This window comes from Carettochelys insculpta, chromosome 5 (genome assembly GCF_033958435.1).
Source record: "Carettochelys insculpta isolate YL-2023 chromosome 5, ASM3395843v1, whole genome shotgun sequence".
Taxonomy (NCBI): Eukaryota; Metazoa; Chordata; order Testudines; family Carettochelyidae; genus Carettochelys; species Carettochelys insculpta.
Genome location: NC_134141.1, coordinates 128,060,279 through 128,085,855, shown reverse-complemented (window position 1 = coordinate 128,085,855; position 25,577 = coordinate 128,060,279). Strand labels below are relative to the sequence as shown.

The following is a 25,577-nucleotide window of genomic DNA, read 5'->3' as shown; positions in this document are numbered from 1 at the left end:
GACTAAAGAGCCTTACCCTGAGCTGTCTGTGTCTGGACAAAGGTTTTGATGAGAGTGTCTGTAGTCTGAGTGTAGAGGGACAGCGCATAGCGGAGCGACTGCAGGTCAGGACTCTTCTCCAGGAAGGTCTTCTTTAAACCGTTCCCACCAGCATGGAAATATTGCTAAGAGCAAAGAGTAAAAGTAACAACGTCAGATAAAAAATGCCATCAGCAACAGACAGCTCATCTCAGAGCAGAGGGAGCTGAAACCTTCATGACACATTTATTTTGCAGCCCCCCCACCCGTCAGCTCCACACCCGCTCCAGGACCCATGTATCAGATCCTGACTTTAACAGGGCCACACTGCCCTTAAGTATTCTGGCTCCACAGCACTACTCTTGACCTGAGCGTCATGCAGGTGCTTCAGTGCGCACTTTTCCAGAAGTGCATTTATGCAACATACTTGGTAGCCCTGAGTCATTCTGGTGGCTTACTGCTGACCATTCACTGAGCTAGTGTAACCCACCCACCCACCTACACAGGCGTAGTTAACTCTCCCACTAGTGGTACCTAGACCACTTCACAGAGAAAGAATAAGTGTCCTCTACAGCCTCCGCTGAGAGGCAACTGGCCTTTAGCTCAAGCTGTAGAGGCGCCTGCACTAAGCTCTAGAGGTCCCAGTTTTGAGTCTGCCGGCGGGCAGTTACACTACATACCATGCACTACTCATTCCAGAACAACAGCCAGAGGTGTCACTCACTTTGATAGTATCCAGAGCCAGGTCCAGAACCACACACTGCTTTGGAGTGAGACTTCTAGTTTCTTCCTTCACCATGTGATCCTGAAAAGAACCACCAGTTGGAGATATTTAAGAGTGGGTTGGACAAACCGCTGTCAAGGGATGGTCTAGTCAGTGCTTGGTCCTGCCACACAGGCAGGGGACTGGATGCAATGACCTTGTGAGATCCCTTCCAGTTCTAGTGTTCTGTGATCAGATGGGCTAGTGGCTAAAGCAGGGGAGACCACAGCAAAGCTAGGTGAACTAGGTTCACAGAGTTCTTTCTGGCTGGGGCCCTGATCCACTTATGTAAAAAAGTGACATGGACATTTTCAGAGTCAACTGATAAAGAAAAAGCTTTCTCCAGTTCTGCTGTGCGCTCAGAAGGGAAGGAGATGAATGCACAGTGGTGACATATTGCATTTTAGTCGAAGCTTGTGCCCTGCAGCCCTGGGTTTATCATGGAAAGCATTAAATGAAAAAATCTGCTCGTCACTAGTGAATTATGCACCTCGCCCCAAAACAACCACTCACCAACAACCTTCGAACTGCCAGCTACTGTGACAAACTGTGCGTCACAACTCTGACAGCAGAACTGCTTGAGTGATATTCTGGAAAAACATATGGTGGGCCTACTGTATTCTCCATGCACACTGAGTCAAGGGTACCACTCAAAGGAAGAAGAACACAGTCTAGAAAATGACCAAAACTGGTAAGTGTTGGGACCCACCACAACTGAAAACCAGGGCTGTCTCTTCCCTTTCCAATTCTGCATGGATCAGAATATATTGTTAGAATCTATGTCTAGTCCTTCAGTGTCATGAGCGAGTCAGTTCCCAGACCCAGCTCTGAGCCAGGCACTGCCTCTGTGCCAGCTGCGCCTCAGGCCAGCACATGATTGGAGGGTAAATTCCACTTTAGGTGAGGCAAAGGAGAGAGTTTTCCCAGCAGGTGCTTTGGCCACGCGAGCCGCTGGGCTTTGCAGTTCTAATAGGAGCAGTAGCACTGGTGGCCAGAATGTGGGGGAGGCCGTCACAGACAAGATATTGCACACAGTACTGTCATGACCCATTTGGTGACTGTGCTGGGTCCGTCAAAACTCAGAGACTTTCCACCGGAGAAGGCTGATTGCTGTATTACACCTTCCAGGGGGACAGGCCTGGTGGGCTACTGGACATCTTTCATAGCAAACAGAGCTGTGACATAGACATACAAGCCTGCAAGACATGGGCTAACAGTTGCCACCGGATCCCAGTCATTCTTCATCATCGCCAAAGATCGTTCTCTTTCATGTTCTCCTGCAGCTAAGGGCCAGCTCTAGAAGCTGGCCTGGCTGATGTTCCAGGAGAGCCTGGCTCCTCCTCTAGTTAAATATTGACTGAGACGCATTTTACCTTTGCTGAGTAAAACAGCCAGCCCTCACGCAGAACACGTGGACACAGCTGACCTAGATTCTTATGGCCCAGATTTTCAAACCTAAAGGTAGGCCCCTGCATCCAGACAGAAGATAAGCACGGCCAGACTGGGTCAGACCAAAGGGCCATCCAGCCCAGTCTCCCGTTTGCTGACAACGGCCAGTGGCAGGTGCCCCAGAGGGAGTGAACAGAAGCAGTAATCATCAAGTGATCCAGCCCCTGTGCCCATTCTCAGCTTTAGCAAACAGAGGGTAGCGACACTATGGACCCAAATACATAAGAGCTCGGGGTCACCCAAGGAAATGAATGGGCGGCATATTTAAAACGAACAAAAGGAACTTTTTCTTCATGTAGCGTAAGGATGGCTGGTGGAACTCCTGGCCAGAGGAGGTTGTGAAGAGCAGGACTTTCGCAGGGTTTTAAAAAGGACTAGATAAATTCATGGAGGTTAGGTCCTCAGTGGCTATTAGCCAGAAGGAGTAGGAATGGTGTCCCTAGCTTTGTTTGCCAGAAGCTGGGAATGGGCAACAGGGGATTAATCGCTTGATGGTTCCCTGTTCCTCTCTCTCCCTCTGAGGCACCTGCCGCTGGCCACAGCTGCCATACAGGAGACTGGGCTGGATGGACCTTTGCTCTGACCCAGTCTAGCCGGTCGTACGTTCTTATGCAAACAGACCATATTTCAAGAGTGCTGGTGTCCAGCAGCTCTCACCAAGTTCATGGTAGCTATTGGGCTCCCTAAGTTTTGGGGAAGAAAAAAAGGTCAGCCCTTGTTGTCAGCCCTTTTAATATAAACATAGGAAGCCAAAACTTTAGACCCCGTGTTTGAAAATCCTTGCTGCATGCCTCGTCCTGGACGGAGCTGGTGCTTCTGCTTCAGGATTCACAGTTACCAGTTGTGCCTTTCAATAGGCTCTAATTCTCTTCCTCATGCACTCCTCAGCACCACTGGCTTGTGGGGCTAGTCAGTGAACCCACAGCAATCCCTTCTCCAAGCACTGGCCGGTACTGGACAGCATGGTTCCTGCTAAGGAGGAGGAGTTCTCTTTCAGTTTCTCTTATGAGCTGCAAGTAGCTGAGCTGAAGCTGATGCTGCTTCAAATTTCTGTATTGATATGTGTGCGTGCACACATGAAACATGTCGTTGCCTCCAGGTGGAGTCCTTCAATGTAAGCGCCGCCTAACAACCTCCTATGGGTTTATGAGCCCACGAGCTTCAGCACTGCAAGCTCTGCAGTCAAAGAGCTGCCTGGCATCACCAGCTCCTGCACACACCGCTTGTTTTTGTCAGACATGGTTGCCAATAGCAGAGCACAAGAGGTGTGGCCTGGTGTCCCCAAGACATGTGTGCTAGCCACAGGCACTTGGCAAACACAATAAGAACACTTCAGTCAATGACTGGAAGTGAGAATACCATTTCCCTGACTGCCGGCACGGCTGTGATGAGCGCACGAAAGAGCCAGCCTCGTTCTTCCTTGCTTCAGACAGCAGCATCGGCAACAAAGAGCTGGGGTCAGAACTGAGCTGACCATTCTGGGACCACAGGAGGCAGAGCAGCCAGGGAGCTCTCTACTCCATGGATGCTGTACTTGGGCTGGTAGGCACAGACCACAGAAAAACTTGTTTCCATGCAGCAAACCCAGCAGATGCTGGTTAGAAAATAGCTGGGAATCGGGAATGCAGGTCACCAAGGTGCCAGTTTCACGGTCACTTTTCAGACTGTGACACTATTCTGAAGCACACGGTGAATTGGATCATCATCAGGATGAGACTCCATGCTTGTCTAATTTGCCAGCTTCAGTTTTTCAACTAGTTACTAGATAAAATGTGGGCTTCTTTACCTGTTTTGTATTGAAATGCAAGGACGGGTTCCCATCTCCTCAGCATCCTGTCAGACAGGGCCAAGAGGGCAAAGCAGGTCTGCCATTCGTACCCTCTCCTATAGTCTTACAGACAGAGATTATAGCTACTCCGGCCTGCAGAACTGACACTCCTTTGGAACCGCTGCTCTTCTGACAAAGCTAATCTGGATTCAGTTCTTTCTCCCTCCCCCTCTCTCCAAACCGACACCTCCGGGACAAGTACAGAAGAGTGCATGTACCATTTGTGTGCAGCTAACGGGCATGTATCTGAGCTGCAGCAAATGCCTCTCTTGCCATCCTTATGTTGTGTGTGCACAGAAGTACATGGCCATGCAAACCAGGGGCCGCACAGGAACATTAAAGGTGCATCTATGCACGAGACACGCGCATTTCTGAAAGACGAGCTCCTCTGCACAGAAGAGCATCCTACATTTCACCAAACTTACACCCACCAGATTCTCAGGCAACGGCAGGCAGCAGAACGATTGCACCATTTCAGAGTCACGGCCAGAGACAGATGTATGGCAAGCAAAGGGCCTCCGTGTGACCCCAGTGACTTGAGAAGACAAGGAGGACTGTGCTCTGCAGTCTTGAAGCCTTTGGCCAGCTGACTGCCTGCACCTCTAGGGAGCTCTCTGAAATCTGTGCCCATAGGTACTGGGACTAAAGGAAGAAGAAAGCTGAGCTGTGCCGCCTCACAGCTGCAGGCAAGCAGCACAACACAGCTCCCAGAACAGGGACCTGAGCTTTGAGTTCTGCTACAGAGTGAAAACCCAAGTTCCTGCAAGGAAAGAGACAACGGCCCCAGGGTGGAGGGTACACACTGATAGGTAAGGAACTCAACAGATGCAGTCACAGTCCATTAGCCGCTTGTGTCAATAAGTGTAACAAATGTGCTACATGCACAAGGCATTTGAATTTTAACGACAGGGAAACAGTGTTAACGAAACATTTAAAAATACATTAATTCAAATCAGGAAAACGCTCTTTGCATTGGAAAGCACTCTGTAATCAGCATCTTGTACAAAGTTCTCTCTGCTGCCCAGCTGATAATTTTGTATGCTGTGATTTCTAATTTGTAGCTTCTCTTACACTTGAGTTTTCTGTAGGAAGGTTAAATGACACGCAAAGGCCTGACTGGTGCAAAGCGTCTCCATTTCCCTATTTGCATATCACACTTGTTGTGACCCCTGGAGCACCGCTTGATTGGCTCCCTGTCTGGCAGCTTGCATTCAGTGACACATGTCAGCTTCGATGCCATCAAAGCACATCAGAAGAGCCTGCCTGCTAAATGCCAGCTTCCAGCAATGGGGAGCCCACACAATAGGAATTTCTGGGCACAGTTCAGCTCTGCTCTAGAAAGGACAGTTATTTTCATATCAATGAGTCCAATTCAGAAACAAGTCTTTCGTCAATAGCTAAGGCAGCATACACTCCCAAGGATATTCATTTACTGCCAGTGATTATTATTTATAAAAGAACGCAAAGCAAAAACTTGGCATTTCCTATTGCACAAGTACATGGAGAAGAACTGGATGGACTCGCAAAGTGTTCTTGCTTGTTCTCTTAAAAATACATTACTGATTATTCGCTTGTTACACGGGACATGCAAATAATTAAAGGTACAGGAAACTGAACAGCCATGCAGCACATCTTGGTGTAACATGCATGTTAGTAGAATGCATTTGACAGGGCACATACTATACGAACACACACTGACAGTCACAGACAGGGAGACAAAACACACGCTATTGCACTACTGCACTTCCTTGTTTATACACGAGGACATAAATCCAAGCCACACGTACAGCAGCATCAATACCTTCAATTTTGACAAGTGTCCCAGTTCCTTAGCAGCACTGAAAATCAGCTGTGTACCCTACGAGTGCGAGAAGGTAAGAGTGAAAGAAAGGAGAGGAAGATTAGAACATCAATTTTTTAGCAAATGAAGTTGGTCAATTGGTCTTGATATAACTAATCCAGGGCCTGTCGTGCTAGCCTTGTTTTCTCTATTTCCATTCGTTAGCTAGGCCCAAGAGTAGCTCTCCTGGGGCCGGCCACACACAGAGCTCCTTCCGACTGCTGTACACTGCTCGCTCTACCCACTCCTCTTCCTCCCTCCAGTAATTCACTCTCCCACACTTCTGCTCTAAGAGCCCCCACCACAAACAATCCCAGGGCTCAGTTTCTTGTGCTGGTTTAGCTGAATAGAAGTCTGGCTGGACTGTATAACTACATCATGGGGGTAAACACCAAGGAGAGCAGAGAGCTACTGATACTGAAGGACAACGGTGGCATGAGAACAAATGGGGATAAACTGACCGTGAACAAATTCAGGCTGCAAAGCAGCACAATCTTTCTAAACATCAGAGGACCGAGGCTCTGGAGCAGCTTCCCAACAGGGGGTCAGCTGGGCAAGCAACCAATCAGTCTGGAGAGAAGGCTGGGCGAATTTGTGAGTATGATTGTGTGATGTTGTTGCTTGTGTTGCCAGAGCCTGGGAATGGGTGACAGGGGATGGGTCATTTGATGATTCCCTGTTCTGTTCATTGCCTCTGTGGGCACCTGGCATTAGCCAGTGTTGGAAGACAGGACACTGGGCTGGATGGACCTTTGTCTGACCCAGGGTGGCCGTTCTTATGCTGGCAGGGAGCAGGGCTTCACAACCCTAGGAGGGCCCCTTCTGCTCTATGTTTTATGTACTGAAGCTCGTGCTTCAGGGCTCCCTATGGCCACCTGCTGGGGACAGGACGGTATCCCTGTCCTCCAGGTACTCTGGTGGCGTGCGCTTTGTCCTCTCTCCGGAGCATCATGGCTGGGCACGGCTGGAGACTGGACATTGGACAGGGAACATGGGGGCATTCTCCCTCTCAGGTACTTGGCTGCCCGGTTCTTGCTCACATGCTCAGGGTCTTAGTGACCCCCATGTGTGGGACCAGCAGGGAACTTCCCCTCTGATCAATTTGGCAAGTGACCCATTTTTTTTTTTTTAAAACCTTCCTCTGCTGGGGGGAGTGCAGGCCACCAGCCAGAATTATCTGGGTACGCTCCCTGGAGTGTTCCTCTGCCACTGGGGGGCCTTGGGCGTCAGTGCATCTCAGTCTCTCCCGTTCTCAGCCTGGGGCACATTGCAGCCTAGCTCCCTGTGGGCTGTCATACTTGGATCGAATGCTGATGGTGAAGTTGGCCTGTGAGCGCTAGTGGCCTGTAAAATCCACCAAGTCAGACTGGACGATCAAGTGCTCCCTCCTGGCCCTAACTCTGACTCTGTAAGAGGCACCGCATGCCTCCTGCATCCTGGTCCCAGGGCTGGTCCATCGCATCCTCTCTCCCTGCTCTTTAACTTTGTATTTCTAAGCGGCCTCCCAAGCAGGAGCAGTGGTATGTATGTACGTACGTGTGCAGTGCGCATCACAACAAGGGTCTGGGGTTCTGCTGGAGCAATATTAGAATCACCAGCTCTGCTAGCAGGGAATCAATGCAGCAGCAGTTCCTCCGGTCCACTCCTCTAGCTCAGCTGTGTTCTCACACCTGTAACCCACAGTGCTCAGTCGTGCCACAGAAAGTGACAGGTTCCCAGCAGTTTGTATGTCACCGTACTGACCGGAGGCACAATCGCGGAAGAGGCGTTTGTAGCAGTAACAGTCTGAACACTGAACCTCTGCCAGCCAGGTTGGCCCCTCCCTTCCAGAATTTCTGGACGCCCTCACTGTATATGCTGTGCCAAAATGCAACTGCAGACTCACACTTCAAATGACGTATCGCCATCAGATGACATATCTGGTCCCCACGTCAGCCACACGCCAGCGCTTCCAACAACTGAGATGGCCCCTCTGAGCTGCTGAGCACCCTGGGATAGGGCAGGCTCACTGGGGGTCAGTGGTCACAAAGGGACATCCTAGCAGCTTTCAGAAGGAGCTGCTAACTGATCACACAGGGCACGGCCTGGCTGATGCATGAGGCTACACTTCAGGCTTTTGATCTGCATTGCTGGCCAAAAGGTGAACACTGTGCGACTTCTGGAGTTCACTTTTACTTACAAGAGGGTTTGAAGGTTTCATCACCTGCTGAGCTGAGCAGAGGAGCACACTCCTAAACCCAGGTTCCAAGATGTTTTCAATGAGCAGCCCCACATGCTATTTAAATGTTAACATAGCACAGCTCAGTTCTGTCGTTCCTCTTCGGAGATTTTCCACATAAGTTTGACTAAGAACATTAGCCAGCCAAGGCATGTAGCATTCCTGCTGCCGGCTCCTAAGTAGGCCAGGTCTGAAACACTGAGCAATACCCAGTGATTCAAAGCACTGCATGGAACAAAGATGCTCAGATAACTGCTCTCTAATTTTTCTTTCCCACTAGGCGTTACCCCTGTCAATCAATGCCAGCCCTTATCAGCATGTTTGCAAACAGAAGTTATTTCACTATTACAAAGTTTGTCATTGAAGTTGGGAGTTGCCTAAATGGAATAACATGGACAGCTCCCATCTTTGCCTGACAACACACTTCTCGACGAGATATGATGGCTTCTCAAAAGGGGGCTCAGCCATGCAGCAAAACATCCCATGACAAAAATCTGTTGAAACTCCTTGTACCGTGCGCCTCGCCTTGGGAATAAACCCTCTCAGACTGTCACTGTAGAAACCCCAAGTCAGCTGCCATCTCTGGAACGAGCAGAACCCCCCCACACTACGCAGACATCAGCACTCCCTCTTGTTTTTTCCATCCACGTACAGAATAAATGTTATGTGCAATGAGGCAGGTGCAGCTGTACACCACCAGCAGCAACACAGGCAGCCGGCTGAGGGCACTCTGCTAACCAGCTGGGTGGCATTTGAATCTCTCCTGGATGGCTGCCCAAATGTCCAGCTTACAGGGAACGATGACAGCCATTACTGGGTTTTAACCCTTTGATAGACGGCACTGTGGACGCTTAGCACAAAATTATTTCCCGGTGTCCCCTGGCACAACAGTGGGTAAAGCATCCTGGAGGAAAATGGAGAGCGAGCGTGTTTCTTCACAGGAAGCACAGCTGTGTGTCGCCTGACACTCACAGCTCGGAGTGATACAGGATGTAAGCAGTGCTCATTTTCTGTGTACTTTCCAAGGAAATTCATTTCGCCCTCACACCTGCACCTGTCACAGCCACAAGACAGCTAGAGATTGTAGCACGAGGGTAATTAAAATCTCTGTGCATGGTATGATTGTGTTAAAGAAGCCATTCCAGCAAGGTTCTCAGCTGCTGGAAGCCTGCAGTGGCCTGAAGTCAGGGGAGCCCCGCTGATTTGCGCTCTCTGATGATTAAGCCGCCATAGCTTAAAACGCTCTGACATTTGATTTGGTAGTTAACAAATAACAAAGATAAAATGGACAGGTCTGCAGACAGTGACAACTGCCCAGTCTGTGTCTTCGTAAAGGGCTCGTTAGCATGCAGGTGGAGTTCTTTATGAGACGCTCATTCGTGAGTATTCAGCGTGCATCAGGTCCTGCCAGCTGAGGCAGATGCATTCCATTCAGGTGCGCGTTCAGCTCCCAGACCCGACAGCCTTTAGATGGGATTCTTGGTGGTATTTGTGTTTCTCTGTTTCACAGCCTCTCTCTAACAAGCACAGGTGAAGTACAGTGCCCACTAACATCAAACACTTATTCTTCTAAGGTGTCTGTGCTATGTCAAGCAATCACAAGCTAGCTCTGAACCCAGGCCAGCAAAGGCCTCTCGTACTTGGAAGTGGACCCTGGCAGTGTGCAGAATTGGACTCTCCAGCAGGACCCATGCAGAGACGCTGATTTTGCTCAGCTGGCCCCAAGCTAAGGCAATCACCTCCCCACACAATCGCTACAGGAGCGGACATGGAACTCCTTGCCCTGGGCTCCTGCCACAGAGAGGACTTATTTATCACCACAGGCCATTTGGCGTGCGAGCACACCCCCTGCCACAACAATCGCCACCCCTCTGGCTGCCAGAGCGGCCATGCGATCCCCTTCAGAGGAGCTGTTCCCTTAACAGGCATGGTCCTGCTGTCAGCCACTGGGAAAGTTAGAAGTCACACCAGAGCCTGAGGCTTAGGGCACACCTATCTGCACTGCTCTAGGAGGGTGTGACTAGCCGGTTGGATTGCCAGGCTGTGCTGCAACTCCCCCAGGTGACTGCTGCGCATGTGACTAGAGGCTCTTACTTCGCGCCAGCGTAGTCCTGTTTACAGCCATGATTCTTGTGTCTGCGTCAGATCACGCACTCATTCAGGGAGCACAGGCGACTGGTGCCTGCAGAGGCGTGTGTGTGTGGGTGGGGGGGTGATGCTGGAAAGGCGACCTGGGGAGCAGCGAGGGGGCACAAGAGGGCACCCCAGTTAACAATTAAAATGTAGGTGGGGCACAGGGGAGCAGTGCACCCCCTGAATGCTGTCATGAGTCACCTGTGCAGGGGGTGGGACAGGTTTCTTGGGGGGCACAAAAGGAAATGCAGTTGGAGTGTGTGTAATTCTGGGCACCAGCTGAGTGGGCGGCAGCCGCCCATTGGGTAATGAGAATGGCAGCCCGTAAGTCCAGAGACCTGATGTGCCCTATGGACATGTGTGAAACAAGCATCCAATTACTGAGCTGTGCAGCCACCAGATGTCAAGCTGCGGGGGGTGGGGTGGGGGGGTAACAGGAATGTGTGTCGGTGCCAATAATATAATAAAATGGAATGTATTCAGCAGCTCCGAAATTCTGAGTTGCAGACATGCAAGCCTGTGTATCCTCAGCTGAGAGACAGGCTTTTAATTAGATGTTGATCTTTACTTCTGATCGGTAAGGTGTGGGAATTGCTTTCAGAATGACTGTAGCTCATGTTGTCATTGATTGTGGAACCTCTGGAAATACAGTACCCACATGACCTTATGAGACACTAAACTGAGCATGGTATTAAGATGCTTGCTGCTGCCTGCTATTCAGTGGTGTGAAAGCAACAGACAAGTTTCAATTCCATTATAACCTGCATCCCAGTAGCTGATGAGCTTCTCTTGTCAGAAAGCCGTATCCCGCCCCACAGGAGAAAACATGCACAAGCAAAGAGCACTGGCTTCTTTTCATGGCTACTCCATTTTGAATGCAGCAGAGAAGATAACCTGAAGCCAAATGGAATAGCCCAGACTGGTTACCCCATGGGAACTTCCAGCAGTGATGCAAGGAGCAGCTACGTACTGCCTGTCTAGGGATACATGACATCAGGTGCTTTCCTCTGACGCAGCATGGGAACCTCAAAAGGCATAAAAGCCCAAAGTAGCTCCTTCCCCCTGGTTCCCTAGGAAAGCTTTTATTTCACCTCTTAGAAGAAACTGCTAAGGTCACAGTAAAGCTGCTCTTACATTCAGGCTTCTGTGAATCTACTAACAAATCCTTTCCATAGCATCTTAAAAGTCGCTTGGAGACCACACATGCCCCTTCTCCTTGAAGTTATTGATGGTCTGCCTTCTAAATCCAGCACACAAATGAAATTATATTAAAGAAACACACACATGGTCACATCAGTCCTGAAAACAGAGGAAGCCATAGTTTGATGAGCAGGTCACCTGCAGTTGTTTCATTATAGGTATGAACTGTGTACAACACAGTTCTCATTTAAAATGTCATTAAAGTTAAGACAAGGGCCTTCCCTCTCCCAGGGAAAACCTACATCAAGATGCAACTCCCCACCGCACTCCAGAAGCCATGAGGCAAACCCTTTTAGCACCTAGACAAAACCACTGACAAATGAGAAGAGACGCTCAGCACATCGAGTCCCGACCAAGAAGTAGTATTTCTGGACTATTTCCAACGAATTAACTTATAACCCAGGGCCAGGAGTTTACTCTCCCTGTGCCTGGACATGAGCCCAGGAAACAGCCGGATACGTGGGATTATAATTTAACCTGGTTATGTAGCTCACTGAGATTAGGGGACAGGCTAATTTTTCATCAACACATCACTGCAGTTCCTAACATGTATTAATCCAACTGGTCCACGCAGCTGAACACTTATATATGGCTACTATCGAAATCCAGTGTATCCAGGTTATGGTTCAAACTGCCCCCAGCAACTGGAGACAACAAAACAACGCCCCATTCAGAAAGAATGATACAGCCTAAAAGTGTCGTTACTGTGCACCCCAAAGCAACCCTGTGCAACACTCCTCAGCCCAGGGATCATTACATGACAGCGTTTCCCTGATTAGTCTAATCTGGCGTAGTCAGCACCAGCAGCCATGTATGCTGGTGTGCACTGCCAGCCGGAAAAGACTGCCGCCTCCCACCCAACAATTTGATGCACTGACAAGTCACACATCGGACACCGGCATGAGACACTGCAGTGTGAGGAGAGCACTTCTCTGCTTCGAGCTCCCATTACCCACAAAGCCACTGCTTTATTTTCTCAAATTATGACCATTGCTTTCCTCTCAGTCTGCGCCCTTCAGAGCAGGCTGGCTACAGACTGCACAACCTAGACAAGTCACCCTCCATGCTAATAATCAGGGGTCAAGTGAGGAATGAAGACGGTTCTGCTTTACCGTGTGGTCTGTGAGAGGAGGCAGCACAATCAGCTTCTCCATGGTATTCATCACCACCCGCCAGAGCTCCTTCAGCACCCGCTTCAACACCGTCTTCTCACACACGGCAGCAAAGAGCGTGAGGCTGCAGGAAGACAGCAAGAGCTGATCAGAGCAGTAAAGTCTGCAGGAGAACGGCAGCAGAAGCATGGGATACATTTAATGCCTCACCTAGCAAACCATTTAAGTTAACTCAAATCTCACGTTTCACAGGAGAGAGAAGCTTTCCCCTTGCAGGCAGTGCTACTAAAATAACATTCTCTGTTGCTTCTTCTTTCAGCTTGAACACCAAGACATTTGCACAAAAGGATCTTTGAGCTTCCAGCCCACTGTTACAACATCCCTAGAGTAATACACAGCTTCTATTTGTTTCAGATGACTGAGCCTCTACACAGGATCAGGGCCCACTGTGCTGGATGCTTACACATAAAGTAGCTTGCAGAGAGGTGGCCGCACCAGTCTGTTTCAGCAAAAAACAGATATTCATCTGCAAGGTCCACCAGACTCCTCCTTGTTTTTACATCATATAGTAGAATGTGGCCTGGCCTGAAGGGTTCATATCTGAATGAGGAAAGCCACAGTTTGACCTCCAGCAAATGCACCATGGAATTCCCCTCAGTGATCAAATCCATCACTTCCGATTGCGCTACAGCCTCTTGTTCAGCAAATCAGAGAATCCTAAGGCTGGAAGGGACCTCAGGAGTTCACTGAGTCCAGCCCTCTGCCCAAAGCAGGACCAACCCCAACTAAATCTTCCCAGCCAGGGCTTTGTCAAGCCGGGACTTAAAAACCTCTTGGGATGGAGATTCCACCACCTCTCTAGGCAACGCATTCCAGTGCTTCACCACCCGCCTGGTGGAATAGTTTTTCCTAATATCCAACCTAGACCTCCTCCACAGCCAATCTTCAATTTAGGACAAAATGGAGACAGAAAGAGACAAGGACAGAGGTGTTAGGTACAGTAATATAAAGGTTTAGCTACAGGCCAGGTGTAGGCTTTATACAAAATGAGAGGACAAAAGATGTTGTTATGCTGGGTCTGGGATATGAGGGAGACAAAGTGGGTGAGGTAGTGTCTTGTATTGGGTCAACTTTTAGCGGTGCACAGGACAAGCTTTCAGACTACACAGAGCTCTTCTTCTGGTCGAGAAAAGGAAACCAGAGTGTTCAAGCTAATAAAAGGAGAGACAGACTGTTAGCCATAAGGGGCTCACACGAGGTACATCATTCCACACAAGAAGGGTCCTTACCTGAACTGTAATTTGTTCTTCAAGAGAGGGAGGCAAATGTGTATTCCACTCTGGTATGTTTGCTCACAGCACACAGAAGCCAGAGAACTGTGCCTAGCAGTACTGCAGATGCTGTTCTCATGCCTGGTGGCCCTTAGCCCCTCCCCTGACTACATGCTGCCCCAACCCCCTTCAGTTCCTTCACACCGAAAGCCAAAGCTGCAGAATATTTAAAAACCGGGACAGTAGAACGGCCATCCCAAAGTTTGGATCTGGTGTTAGCAATACATTTAGCAAATGTGTGTACAAAAGACCACACATCAGTCCAGCACATGTCCACTATTGAGAGCCCACTGAGAAATGTGATCTGTGTGGTTTGTACTATCATCTAATGGGCCCATAATGTCTGCAAGGACTTATTCTGAGCTACCTTCTTTGATGAAGGGTCAGCCAGTCTCCTCACCATCTCCCAGGTGTGTAACTTCCAGGGTTACCGCAGTTTAGGAGGCAGATATTACACCATTTTCCAAACTGGTTCCAAACACTGTCCTTCATCCTCCTTTACCTTTATACCACCCACGCTGTGGGATGTAGATTGGCCAATGCTGGGAGAACAGCTTGGCCATGGTGCTGGGTCAGCAGGTCAGGCGGGAGAGAGAGAGAGAGAATTTGGAGGCCAAGCAAATAGACTGAGAAGACCAGAGAACCCACTTCATCTCCCCAGGCCAATGCAATAACGATCGACTTAGTATGGTCCAGACTCAGTGTGAGGATAACCTGTGGCATCAGAGGCAACAGGAAAGGCATGCAACAGGGCTCTTCCCCAGCTGAGACAGAAAGCACCACTCAGGGACCCTGGACTAAGCCCTGCCTGGGAACAAAACTGATAACACTTCTTCTTGCCCTTCATTGTGAAAACTGACCTCGCGGTGCTACTCTCCAGGGACCACGTGTGGCTGGCTGAGCAATTACCGTGGAGATGGGCAGTCCCCTGGTTTTGAGAGCCTCATAAATGTGCCATGTGGCCATGGTACCTTCCTGACAAAGCCCGTTGGAGTGCACTCATCTCTGCTGGTTCTCCCTATTGTCTGAAAATATGTGAACTGTTGCTCCCCAGATCTGATCTTGCGCACTGCATATTGTCCGATACCGTGGCACGTTAACAGCCTGGAATCTTTCTGCTCTGACCATAAACTAGATGTCCTTAGATACACTTTGCAACCTATTCTGGAGACATCAGTGGCTATTGTTCTGGTTGGTGGAGGACAGGCAAACGGAACCCTCTGGCACATACTGTTCTGTGTGCTAATGTGGCGAGTACAGCATCCCTGGAGCTCCTCAGGTGAGCTGTCCGATGAGCATACACTGGCGTGATAAACCAACCTCAATCAAGACAGATGAGGGAGAAGAAGCAATCTCGCATGCTGCTCCACTGAAGTGTGGGGGGGCCATATGGCCCAGTAGGCACAGACGTACATGGACTGAAGATAATGGGAGGTCCAAAGAAAGCTGCTGAATTGCCTGAAATCACTCATCTGGGAGAAAGGCCTTTGACTTTACAGAAATGAGCAGCAATTAACTTGCTTTTTAGAGCTGAGGTAAGTATTGACCATTTTTGTTCAAAATCAACACTTGGCAACCCAAAAGGTCCAGTGTGAGCTGGACACGATTAAGGCCTTTTTCCCTGGATCTGCCACTCAATAGCCAATTGTTCAAAGTCCAGGAAGGCGCGAATTCATTTTCTTCTGAATTAGTCTGCTGTCACCATCATGCATTCGGGAAAGAAGCACAGAGCTGATGACAGGCCAAAGGCGCACGCTCTGTGTTGCAAATGTTCACCATGACATCAGGAATTTCAGGAACTCCCTGTGGCCTTGCGAAATGGCTGTGTAAACATAGGCAGCCTGGAAACTGAGAGCAGCAAACCAGTTGTGATTCAAGCAGAATGAATGGCAGCCAGGGTAACCATGTGGACTACAGATACTTGATGCACCTGTTAAGAGCAAAGATAAGTCTTGTGTGTCCTTTGGACATGAGATCAGGAAACACGGAGTAAAATCCCTTCCTGTGACACCAAGAAACTGCCACAGCTCCCAGAGCATGAGGAGTTTGCATCTGTTGAAGAGACAGTGTGAGGGGGGTCCCTGAAGAGTTGGGAGTGGGAGAACGGGAGTGGGGGATGGACAGGATCTCTTTAACATAGCACTTCAGGACCCACTTGTCCATAGCTGCAGATTCCCAAGCACTGCAGAAGCAAGACACTCCGCTTATGAAGAGAAGGTGTGGAAACAGCCACTCATGGAATGGTGCTCTCGATTTCAATAGTCAGGCAGGCTGCATTCCCAAACGTGGAGGTGGATGAGTTGGCTGAAGGAAATTTCCAGGAGATCTTTTGTGTGACTTACTGACCTTTCTGAAGTAGTCCTGCTGCCTCACTTGGCATGGTGCCCGTCCAAAACACCTCTGATGGCACCGCTGTTGTTTCCACTGGCCTCCAAAATAAAGCCTTTTGTGTCAGGTGTATAACTCCCCATAGAGCACAACGTTGTTCATGAGTCCTTAAATACGCACATTGTCTCTTCTGTCTTATTGAAAAGTAAAAAATCAGCTGTCACAGGGCAGATCTCTCACGCTCTGTCGGGTGACTGCACTATTCCAAAATTCTGCAACTGTGATGCTATTCTCGTCACAATTGCTGACACTAACTCTGGCACTAGCCGTTACTATTGCAGCCACCAACTGCAAAAAAAACTCTTAGCGGCCAGGTGAGTTTCTGCAGTAAATGCCCGCAACTCTCTAGATGGTTCAGGTAATTTATCCATGAACTTGGCTACAAAGTTCCCCTTCACAAAATTATATTACAACAGCGGTGCCATCTGGTAGGCAACACACATCTGCCAGGAGAATGACAACGTATTTTACTGTCTAACCTCTTTGTTTTCTTGTCCTTGGGTATAGACTTGTAACTCGCATGTCATGATCTGTCCTTGGCTGCGGTCATGACAAGTGAGGTGAGAGTAGGGTGTGAACAGAAACACCTAAACCCCATGCACAGGAACTTTGCTGTAGGTGCTAAAGAAGTTCAGGTATTCCACAAAGCCTTGGAGGTTCCAAAAACACCTCCCTAATAAGGAGCACTAGTCTCCCTGAGTTGAGGCTGAAGGATGTTCACCAATTAGGGGGTGTTTTCCTACAAATGCAGCAGCCTCTCTAGTCAAAGGATGAAGCTATTCATCTTCAGCGCTCCTGATGTGCCTTCAGGGCCAGGGATGGAAATTTGTGATAACTGCAGAGTCATCAAGTGATGATGTTGAAAGCAAAGGAGCCTTTGGACACTCCTGCTGCAGTACTGGTTCTTGTATTTGTGGCTCCATATGCAGCTGCTCCAAGGATTTGAAATGTAGGAAGCTGAGGAGATGTAGTACCCCTAGCTGAGCAGGGGTGGAGGACTGGGATATTTAGGACAAGGATTTCAAGGAGGCTGCTGAGGATAAGGGTATGGCTTCGGGGCCAAGGGCCCTTGTCTCCACTGAGGAAACGGCAGGGATGCTGGTACCAGTCCAGATCAGAAGCTCTCAACCACCTTCTAGACCAGGGTCTGAAGAACAAAGGTGGGAGCGGGTTGATGCCGACAGACACCTGTGCAGGCTTATGGAATGCAGAATGGGACCCAGTGACAGGGCAGCTGCCAAGTCGCACACATAGTTCCTATGCTTGTCGTTCTGCTTCTCAAAACGTAGCACGGGAATACGCGCACGCTACTGGTGAAGGACTCCAGAAGAGCGATTCTTGGTAGTCTGGTTACATTTTCCTTTGCTCGGTCTCACCTTGTTTATATCCTGTGAACCATCCCAAACACTTTGACTCATTGTGTAGTATTCACACCCACCAGACCTCAGTAGATTATTGTGCTCCTCCTACTCATGGAAACAAAGCTTCCTCATTTTTCAGATGCATGCTGGCTTCACAGGAGAGCTCCTAGTCAGATCCCTATTTCTCATCTACTGAGACCTCTGTTACAACTGGAAAACAGAGACTAGGCAGGTGCACAGCCATCTGTGGGGAAGGAACGAGTTCTGAGCTATCTAGAAAAACTAGATGTACACAGATCCATGGGTCTGGATTTAATGCACCCAAGGGTGCTGAGAGAATTGGCAGACATCATTGCCGAGCCTTTGGCCATTATCTTTGAAGACTCTTGGAGATTGGGAGAGATCGTGGATGACTGGAAAAAGGCAAACATAGTGCCCATCTTTAAAAAAAGAAAGAAGGACAATGCAGGGAGCTATACACTGGTCAGCCTTACTTCAATCCCTGAGAAAATAATGGAGGAGATCCTCAAGGAATTCATTATGGAGCACTTGGAAGAGGGGAAGTGATCAAAAGCAGCCAACATGGATTCACCAGGGGCAAGTCCTGCCTGACCAATCTGATTAGCTTCTATGATGAGGTAACAAGCTCTGTGGACATGGGGAAGTCAGCGTATGCGATATACCTTGACTTCAGCAAAGCTTTTGATACAATCTCCCACAACTATTTTGCTCGTAAGTTAAGGGAGTATGGATTGGATCCATGGACTATAAGATGGATAGGGTTAGGGTTAGGGTTATTTCTATAAGATGGATAGAAAGCCGCTTTGATAGTCAGGCCCAACGGGTAATGGTCAATGGCGCAATATCTGGATGGCGGTCAGTTTCAAGTGGAGCGCCGCAAGGCTCAGTTCTGGGGCCGGTGTTGTTCAACATCTTTACTAATGACCTCAATGAGGGACTGGACTGCACCCTCAGCAAGCTTGAGGTTGACACAAAGGTAGGGGGAGAGGTAGATACACTAGAGGGTAGAGAGAGGATCCAGAGGGACCTGGATAAATTGGAGGACTGGGCCAAAAGAAATCTCATGTGGTTCAACAAGGAGAAGTGTGGAGTCCTGCACTTGGGGCGGAAGAATCCGAAGCATTGTTACAGGCTGGGGACCGACTGGCTAAGCAGCAATACAGCGAAAAGGGACCAAGGGGTTATGGTGGATGAAAGGCTGGATATGAGAAAACAGTGGGCCCTTGTAGCTAAAGGCGGCTAATGGCATATTAGGGTGCATTAAGGGGGGGACGTTTTGAGTGGATCTAGAGAAGTGGCTGTTCACCTCTATTTGGCACTGGGGAGACCGCAACTGGAACACTGTGTCCAGTTTTGGGCCCCCCAGTATAAAAAGGATGTGGATGTGCCAGAGCAGGTTCAGCGGATGGCAGCAAAAATAATCAAGGGGCTGGAGCACAAGACCTATGAGGAGAGGCTGAGGGATTTGGGGTTGTTTAACTTACAGAAGAGAAGACTGAGGGGTGATTTAATAGCAGCCTTCAACTTCCTGAAGGGGAGCTCTAAAGAGGATGGCGAGAGGCTGTTCTCAGTGGTGTCAGATAACAGAACAAGGAGCGATGGTCTGAAGTTACAGAGGGAGAGGTGTAGGTTGGATATTAGGAAAAACCTACTGCACCAGGAGGGTAGTGAAGCAGTGGAATGTGTTGCCTAGAGAGGTGGTGGCATCTCCATCCCTAAAGGTTAAGTCCCGGCATGACAAGGTCCTGGCTGGGGTGACTTAGTTGGAGTTGATCCTGCTTGAAGCAGGGGGCTGGACTAGAAGACCTCCTGAGGTCCCTTCCAGACCTATAATTCTATGATTCTATCATTCTGTGATTGCTTTCCTTTCCTCTTCTTGTGTTGGAGATGAAAAGCAATGTTCTAGTGGAACAAAACTCCCCCAGCTCCCACAGGCAGTAGCACTGCTACTTTCAAGGAACACGTCTTCAAGTGTAACACATCTGGAGAAGCCGCACACTGACATCATGCCTTATTTCATCTGCGTCTCCTTCCAAACACTATTCACACTGCTCTGTGTGAAGTGCTGCAGCTTCAAGTCAGAGTAAGGCAAAAAAGCAGAGCCCATTGAAAAGGCCAAGTATCACTGCTTGGCAGAGCCCACTTCACCAGAAGAGTGAACGCCACTGACTGTAGGGCCAGCAAAAGGCCATGCAGTCCAATAGATGGGCACTTATGCCCATCTTCCTGCTTCTCTCGGGAGAACCCACAGCTCCTCTTCCCAGAAATGTACCAAGGTATTTATTGGCTCAGTGGCGTGCTCTGCTATAACTGCCTTCCTCAGCATCAGTTCCGTGTGCTTATTCCCTGTTGCCCAGGAACAGGTCTGATCAGTTCCCCTGTTCACTCCTCACTTACTGTTCCACAGCACGCCAGAAACTGCATTCGCCTGCACAGTCCCACAAGTGTACATCGAAAGGAAGCTGCTGGGAGAGTTGAGAACATGACGCAGGCAGCACTTGGCTCTTAGATACCAAGCATGATCATCAGCCTCTCCAAGTCTTTCAGGCCCTAGCCATAATCCTCAGCTGGGAGAGGAGCAGTTGGACAGAGCTGAACCCAGACAACAAGGTGGCGACACTAGCAGCACACAGGCAGAGTTTAGAGGAGCGTGTCTCCTGCATAGATCAGACAGGAAGAATAATCCAGGCACTGCCTCTGACTTGCTGTGGTCAGGAAGGAAGTCATGGTAATTCCCACCAGTAGGAGAGATGCTGCCTCCCAGGAGCAGTTAAGCAAAGTATAGGAGTTGCTTAATGACGGCCATGCAGCTACTGTGTGTGAGTGCTAACTGCACGGCCCATGGTCTCTTTAGCATCTGACCTGAGGACAAGATGGAATGACAAGTACCGAGTCAACAATATAAACCATTTCTCACGCACCCAAATCATACAATTATAGCTGGGGAATGTCCTGGGTTCATGGAAACACCATCACACCTGCTGATTAATACTCTCAAAATGAGAAACTTGGACACATCATCAAGAAGCCTCCTCTTTTCCAAAAATAAAAACCCTCTGGGATGACTCTGACAGAGAAGACATCTCTAAGGAGTCATCCAGAGGGCTGGATAAACTCCTCCCAACCTGTGGGAGATTTTACGGCAGTATGAATACAGAACTGAACTCTCCTCCTTACTTTCCATCCAGGAAGTCCATTAACGGCCTCAGGACATTGTCTGCATCTTGTGCCACCGTGTTCCTGGCATTTGCAGGGATATTTCCAGTCCCCTTCACTTGACAGAGTATATTGGACATCTGCTTGACACAATCATCAATACGGCTCTGGAAGCTGGACAGACAAGAGAGAAGCAAGCTTATTGAGTTATTCAGAGCATGAAAACATACCATGCGCCCATGACCTAGGCAATCCTCCCCCTGACTGGAGCCAAGACTTCCCCAAATGCTTCTGTTTCTAGGTTGTTAAAAAGGACATGCTGTCAAGGTAAGCCATTGAGTAAAATACCAGTGGTGACACTAGCATCCCTACACATGGTCTCATTGCATTTGAGATATGCTCATTTGCTGAATCCCAAATCACAGCTGTGCCCCAATCAAAGCATACTGTTCTGTGCAGGAGTGATGTGTGGGGCAGGGGGACACATGCCTCTCCAAATGCCATGGGCAGAAGGGGCTAGGGATCAGCCAGCAGCTGCTGCCTTTAGGCGCAGGAGTGAGGGGGAGGTCAATCCCCATTGCCGGTGTCAGGGGCTGCATTGCTCAGGGCAGGGGGTTGGGGGAAGAGACAGAGCAGGAGCGGGGCAAGGGCAGGGAAGAGGCAAGGAGAGGGTGGGGGTAAGGGTGGCACTTGGGGTGAAAGGGGTGGGTGGTCGTCCTGGCCTTTCCCCAGGCTGAGGAGGTTCATGTGGCTGGAGGCTCCCCACACTCTGTTGTGTGTCTGATACAGTCTATGACCTGACACCGATAAATAGCGTGACAGAGGCACAGCTGCCATGGACGGCTGATGGACACATACATGCAGGTTGCTACCAGAACTCGTGATAGACAGCTGTTAAAAGAACAGATGCTCAGCAGCAAAGACATCTCAGTACCCCGGTGCCCACGGTACACACAAATGTCGAGGTTGCAATGAGGGCTTGGCTAGCCAAGTGAGCATTGCCTATCTCTGCTGAAGTGCCATGTGATCTGCTGGGGAATTCAATTGTCTGAACTCCCCGAGATGGATGGGAAAAGACCCAGCCACATCCATCCCAGATATTAGCTTGTCACAACCACTCCCAGTAGCTAGTAACCAACCTGCCTACTGCAGGCCATCAAGAAGAATCTAATGGGGGAAGACTGCAGCAAAGGCTTCAGCAGCAGTGAAGAAAGGAAAGCGAACGCCTTGGCGTTTAAGAGTGCAATACTGTTGTAGCCACTTTGGTGCCAGGGTTTTAGAGAGACGGGCTGGGTGAGGTCGCAGGTTTCAGAGTGGGTAGCTGGAGCTCAGGGTGAATGCAGTGAAAGGAAAGAGCTCCACGCATGTCATCCTGCTGACTCAACACTACAGGAAGTCAGGCCCCCAACGTGGGAGCCAGGTGCAGACCCACAGTGTTGATTTGGTAAACCTGGATGTCACTAATAGGACCAATGGAAGAAGTAAAGGTGGGGAAGTGGAATGGAAGAAGTGGGGTGGTCCCATTTCTGCCAATATCAAAGGTGTGGAAATTGCCCCATTAATGCATAAGGTAATTGCGATCTCTTAACCCCGACGTTAAATGCGTCAAACTTGCACATGAGTTCCAGTTCGGGTATCTCCCTACGTAATCTAGCCGTAAATCCTTCTGTAGGAGAAGGGCTACTTTCAAATCCTTTATCGCATGTCCAGGGAGGTTAAAGAGTTCCCCTGTAGGTTTGTGTGTATTCCAGTGCCTGATGTCGGATTTACATCCATTCATCCTTTGGTGCAGAGACTGGCCGGTTTGTCCAGTGCACAGGGCAGAGGGGCATTGCTGGCACATAATGGCATATATCTCATTCGTGGACATGTAGGTGTATGAGCCCCGATGGGGTGTGGCTGATGGGGTTAGGTCCAGTGGGGGTGCTTCTAACAGAGATTCGTGGACAGAGCTGGCACTGGGACAGGTTCCTGGGTTAATGTTTCTGTGATATGGTGAGTGGCTGCTGGTGAGTATTTTCTGGAGGTTGGGCGGCTGTCTGCAGGACAGGACAGGCCTGTCACCCAAGGGTGAGGGAGGGATCATGTTCCCATATAGGTTGCAGATTGTCAGTGATGCGCTGGAGGGGTTTAAGCTGAGGGCTACAGGTGATGACAAGTGGTGTTCTGTTATTAACCTTCCTGGGCCTGTCATGAAGTAACTGGCTTCTGGGTACTCATCTGGCCCCATCAATCTGAGAGGGATTAAGTTTTCTGAATGCTTTGATAAAGATCTTGTAGTTTTTGTGTCTGCTGCTGGGATCAGAGCAGATACAGTTGTATCTTAGGGCTTGGCTGTAGACAATGGATCGTGTGATGTGACTTGGATGGAAGCTGGAGGCACGTAGGTAAGAATAGCAGCGGTCTGTGAATTTCCAGTAGAGAGTGGTATTAATGTGACCATCCGTGATTTGTATTGTAATGTCCAGGAGAGGATCTCTTGTGTGGAATGCTCAAAGCTGAGATTGATGGTGAGGTGCAAATTGTTGAAATCCCTGTGGAATTTTTCAAGGGTCTCCTTACCATGGATTCATATGATGAAGACGTCACTGATGTAGCATAAGTAGAGGAGGGGTGCTAGGGGATGGGAACTGAGGAAACCTCATTCTAGGTCAGCCATAAAGAGATGATCAGAGGACACCCATAGTGCCGGAGGCTGAGTGAATTAGCAGAGCAGAGGGGCCATGGAAACAGACAGACACTCCCACTAAATGGTGGGAAGGCCCCAAGACAAGCCCCTCAAGGATTGCAGCAGGTTGCTGCAAAGCCCACAGACCACAGCAGGGTCTCACAACTGTGTAAGGACGGGTGCTCTTGCCATGGGACTCTGGGTTTGGTCTTACACGCCAAGCCGGAGAGCAGTCGAGAACTGTTGCTGAAGAACCCCAAATCCTCACTCAGTCAACCTTACTTGGCCAATATGATTAGCTTGAGTTATGGAAACTTGTAACTATAAACCACCAGCAGGACCTGTGTCCTTGTGCGAATGTATATGCTACTTTTCATGCTGTATTTTCAATAAATGGAGCATAATCACTTTTCCCCTGAAAAAAGCTCCCATGTGTTTCTTATAAGCATAACACCAGAGCAGCCAAGCACTGCCGTGAGCTCCGCTCGTCACTCTCACAGGCACCCAGAAATGGGATTCCAGCACTGCTCAATTCATACGCTGCCTCTTCTCTCCTCCAAGGCTTTAAAAAACAAACATCTGCCCTGGGCTAGGTGCAAACCTTGCTACGTTCCCTCTGAGCTGTAAATCCTGGCGTACTTATTATGCACGAAGAGCTGATGGGGAGTGTTAACACAAGAGTCTGTTGATGTAGTGAGATGTGAAAACCTGACCTGGGTGTGTCTGGAATACATTACTAGGCTTGGCATGCACAGAATGCCATGAAATGTGTTCTAAGGATAGATGCGCACCAGGCCAGGATTCAGGAAAGGGACTGTCAGCTTGCTGGGATGGACCACACCGACACCGATTTATGGATTTAATTTAATTGTTTCCACCAAATGGCTATTTCAGTGGTGTCAGTGGCTCGGTGCCACCCATCCACCTCGACTACAGCTTGTCCTGCACGCGTCGAGGTGTGCGGTGCCTATCAGAGCCGACAAGTGGCAGGCCATTCTCCATCCTGCTGCAGGTCTAGTCGTGGATGTTACTTCTGCATGACACCTGTTGTGGAGCTTCGCGCCCCTCTCCCCTTTTGGGGAACATACAACAAAGCGGTGGTGTGGGTTAGCAAAGGGAGTGCTTGTCTGGTCCTCTGCTGGAAGGGTGCTTCGCTGTCAAAGGCCTGCTCCTGAGAAAGCCCACCTCTTGCCCCTGGAATCTGGATGAGGCTCCCAAAGACAACGTGCTGGAACATCCCAACTGCCATGGGGGCTCGGGGTGGTGCCCTGTTTGCTAGGTTGGAAGCCTGCAGCCCTTCCAGAGGATGCTGTGAGGAGGGAAGAGGTGGGTGGTTTTGAATCTGCCTTGGGAGTGAATTACTTCCTCAGTATCCCTCCATGTGATGAAGACTTTATGTGGTCCATCAGCAATGCCCTCAGCATGGCTCTGACTACAGAAGGCTCTATTATGATGTGCTCCGAGGCTGGCTCAGGACACAGGGGCCTGAGGAGACGCAATCGTTTTCTCAGCCACTGCAGCTGCCCCTCAAACATGGAAGAAGCTCAGATCTGATGTGCAAGAGGTGTAAAGTGTCCCAGGAGCTGCTAGCCACTTTCGACGCTAGTGTGGAAACATACCCTCTCTCTCAGTTACAGCCACGTAGAGTACATCCGTCTTGCACAGTGAGCTGCCCTTCCACTTTCAGTCTGAGACAACCACTTTGGAATAAATGAAGCGGCTGAGCCCTATTGACTGGTTAAACTCTCTCTTTCTGACAGATGCCTCTGAAGCACTCCTGATACGTGTGCTGACACTGCATAATCTCTTTAAATTACATTTTCCAATGCCAAGGTTCCGCCCTCATTGTCTTGAAACATTGGCACTGCAGAGACAGGTGCCAGATAACAACATCATGCCACTAATTATGATTTCTCACTCATCCTCTGTCTAATTATGAAGGTCACTGACTCAGTTCCATGTGTTCATATCTCCCCATCTCCTGCTGCTGCCATCCACGATTAGTAATGGGAATACCAGGCTTAGTTACCAAACCCATAAGCTGAAAATGCTGTTGTGTGTTAACAAGTTCCACAAAATGACCCACAGTCA

The 25,577-nt window shown here is 49.3% G+C and overlaps 1 protein-coding gene across 6 annotated transcripts in view; it reads right to left on the bottom strand.

The window, feature by feature from the left end:
• Nucleotides 1-25,577, bottom strand: part of UNC13B (unc-13 homolog B) — a 343,577-nt gene that overhangs the window by 12,668 nt on the left and 305,332 nt on the right. For 5 of the 6 annotated variants that reach the window (XM_074995889.1, XM_074995892.1, XM_074995891.1 and 2 more), the window contains 5 exons: nt 20,840-20,992; nt 12,562-12,685; nt 5,860-5,916; nt 743-823; nt 17-164 (listed from right to left, as the gene is read on the bottom strand). In XM_074995889.1, coding sequence (XP_074851990.1) covers nt 17-164; nt 743-823; nt 5,860-5,916; nt 12,562-12,685; nt 20,840-20,992 — 563 coding nt within the window. The remainder of the gene's footprint in view (nt 1-16; nt 165-742; nt 824-5,859; nt 5,917-12,561; nt 12,686-20,839; nt 20,993-25,577) is intronic. The other variant, XM_074995890.1, reaches the window with a different exon arrangement.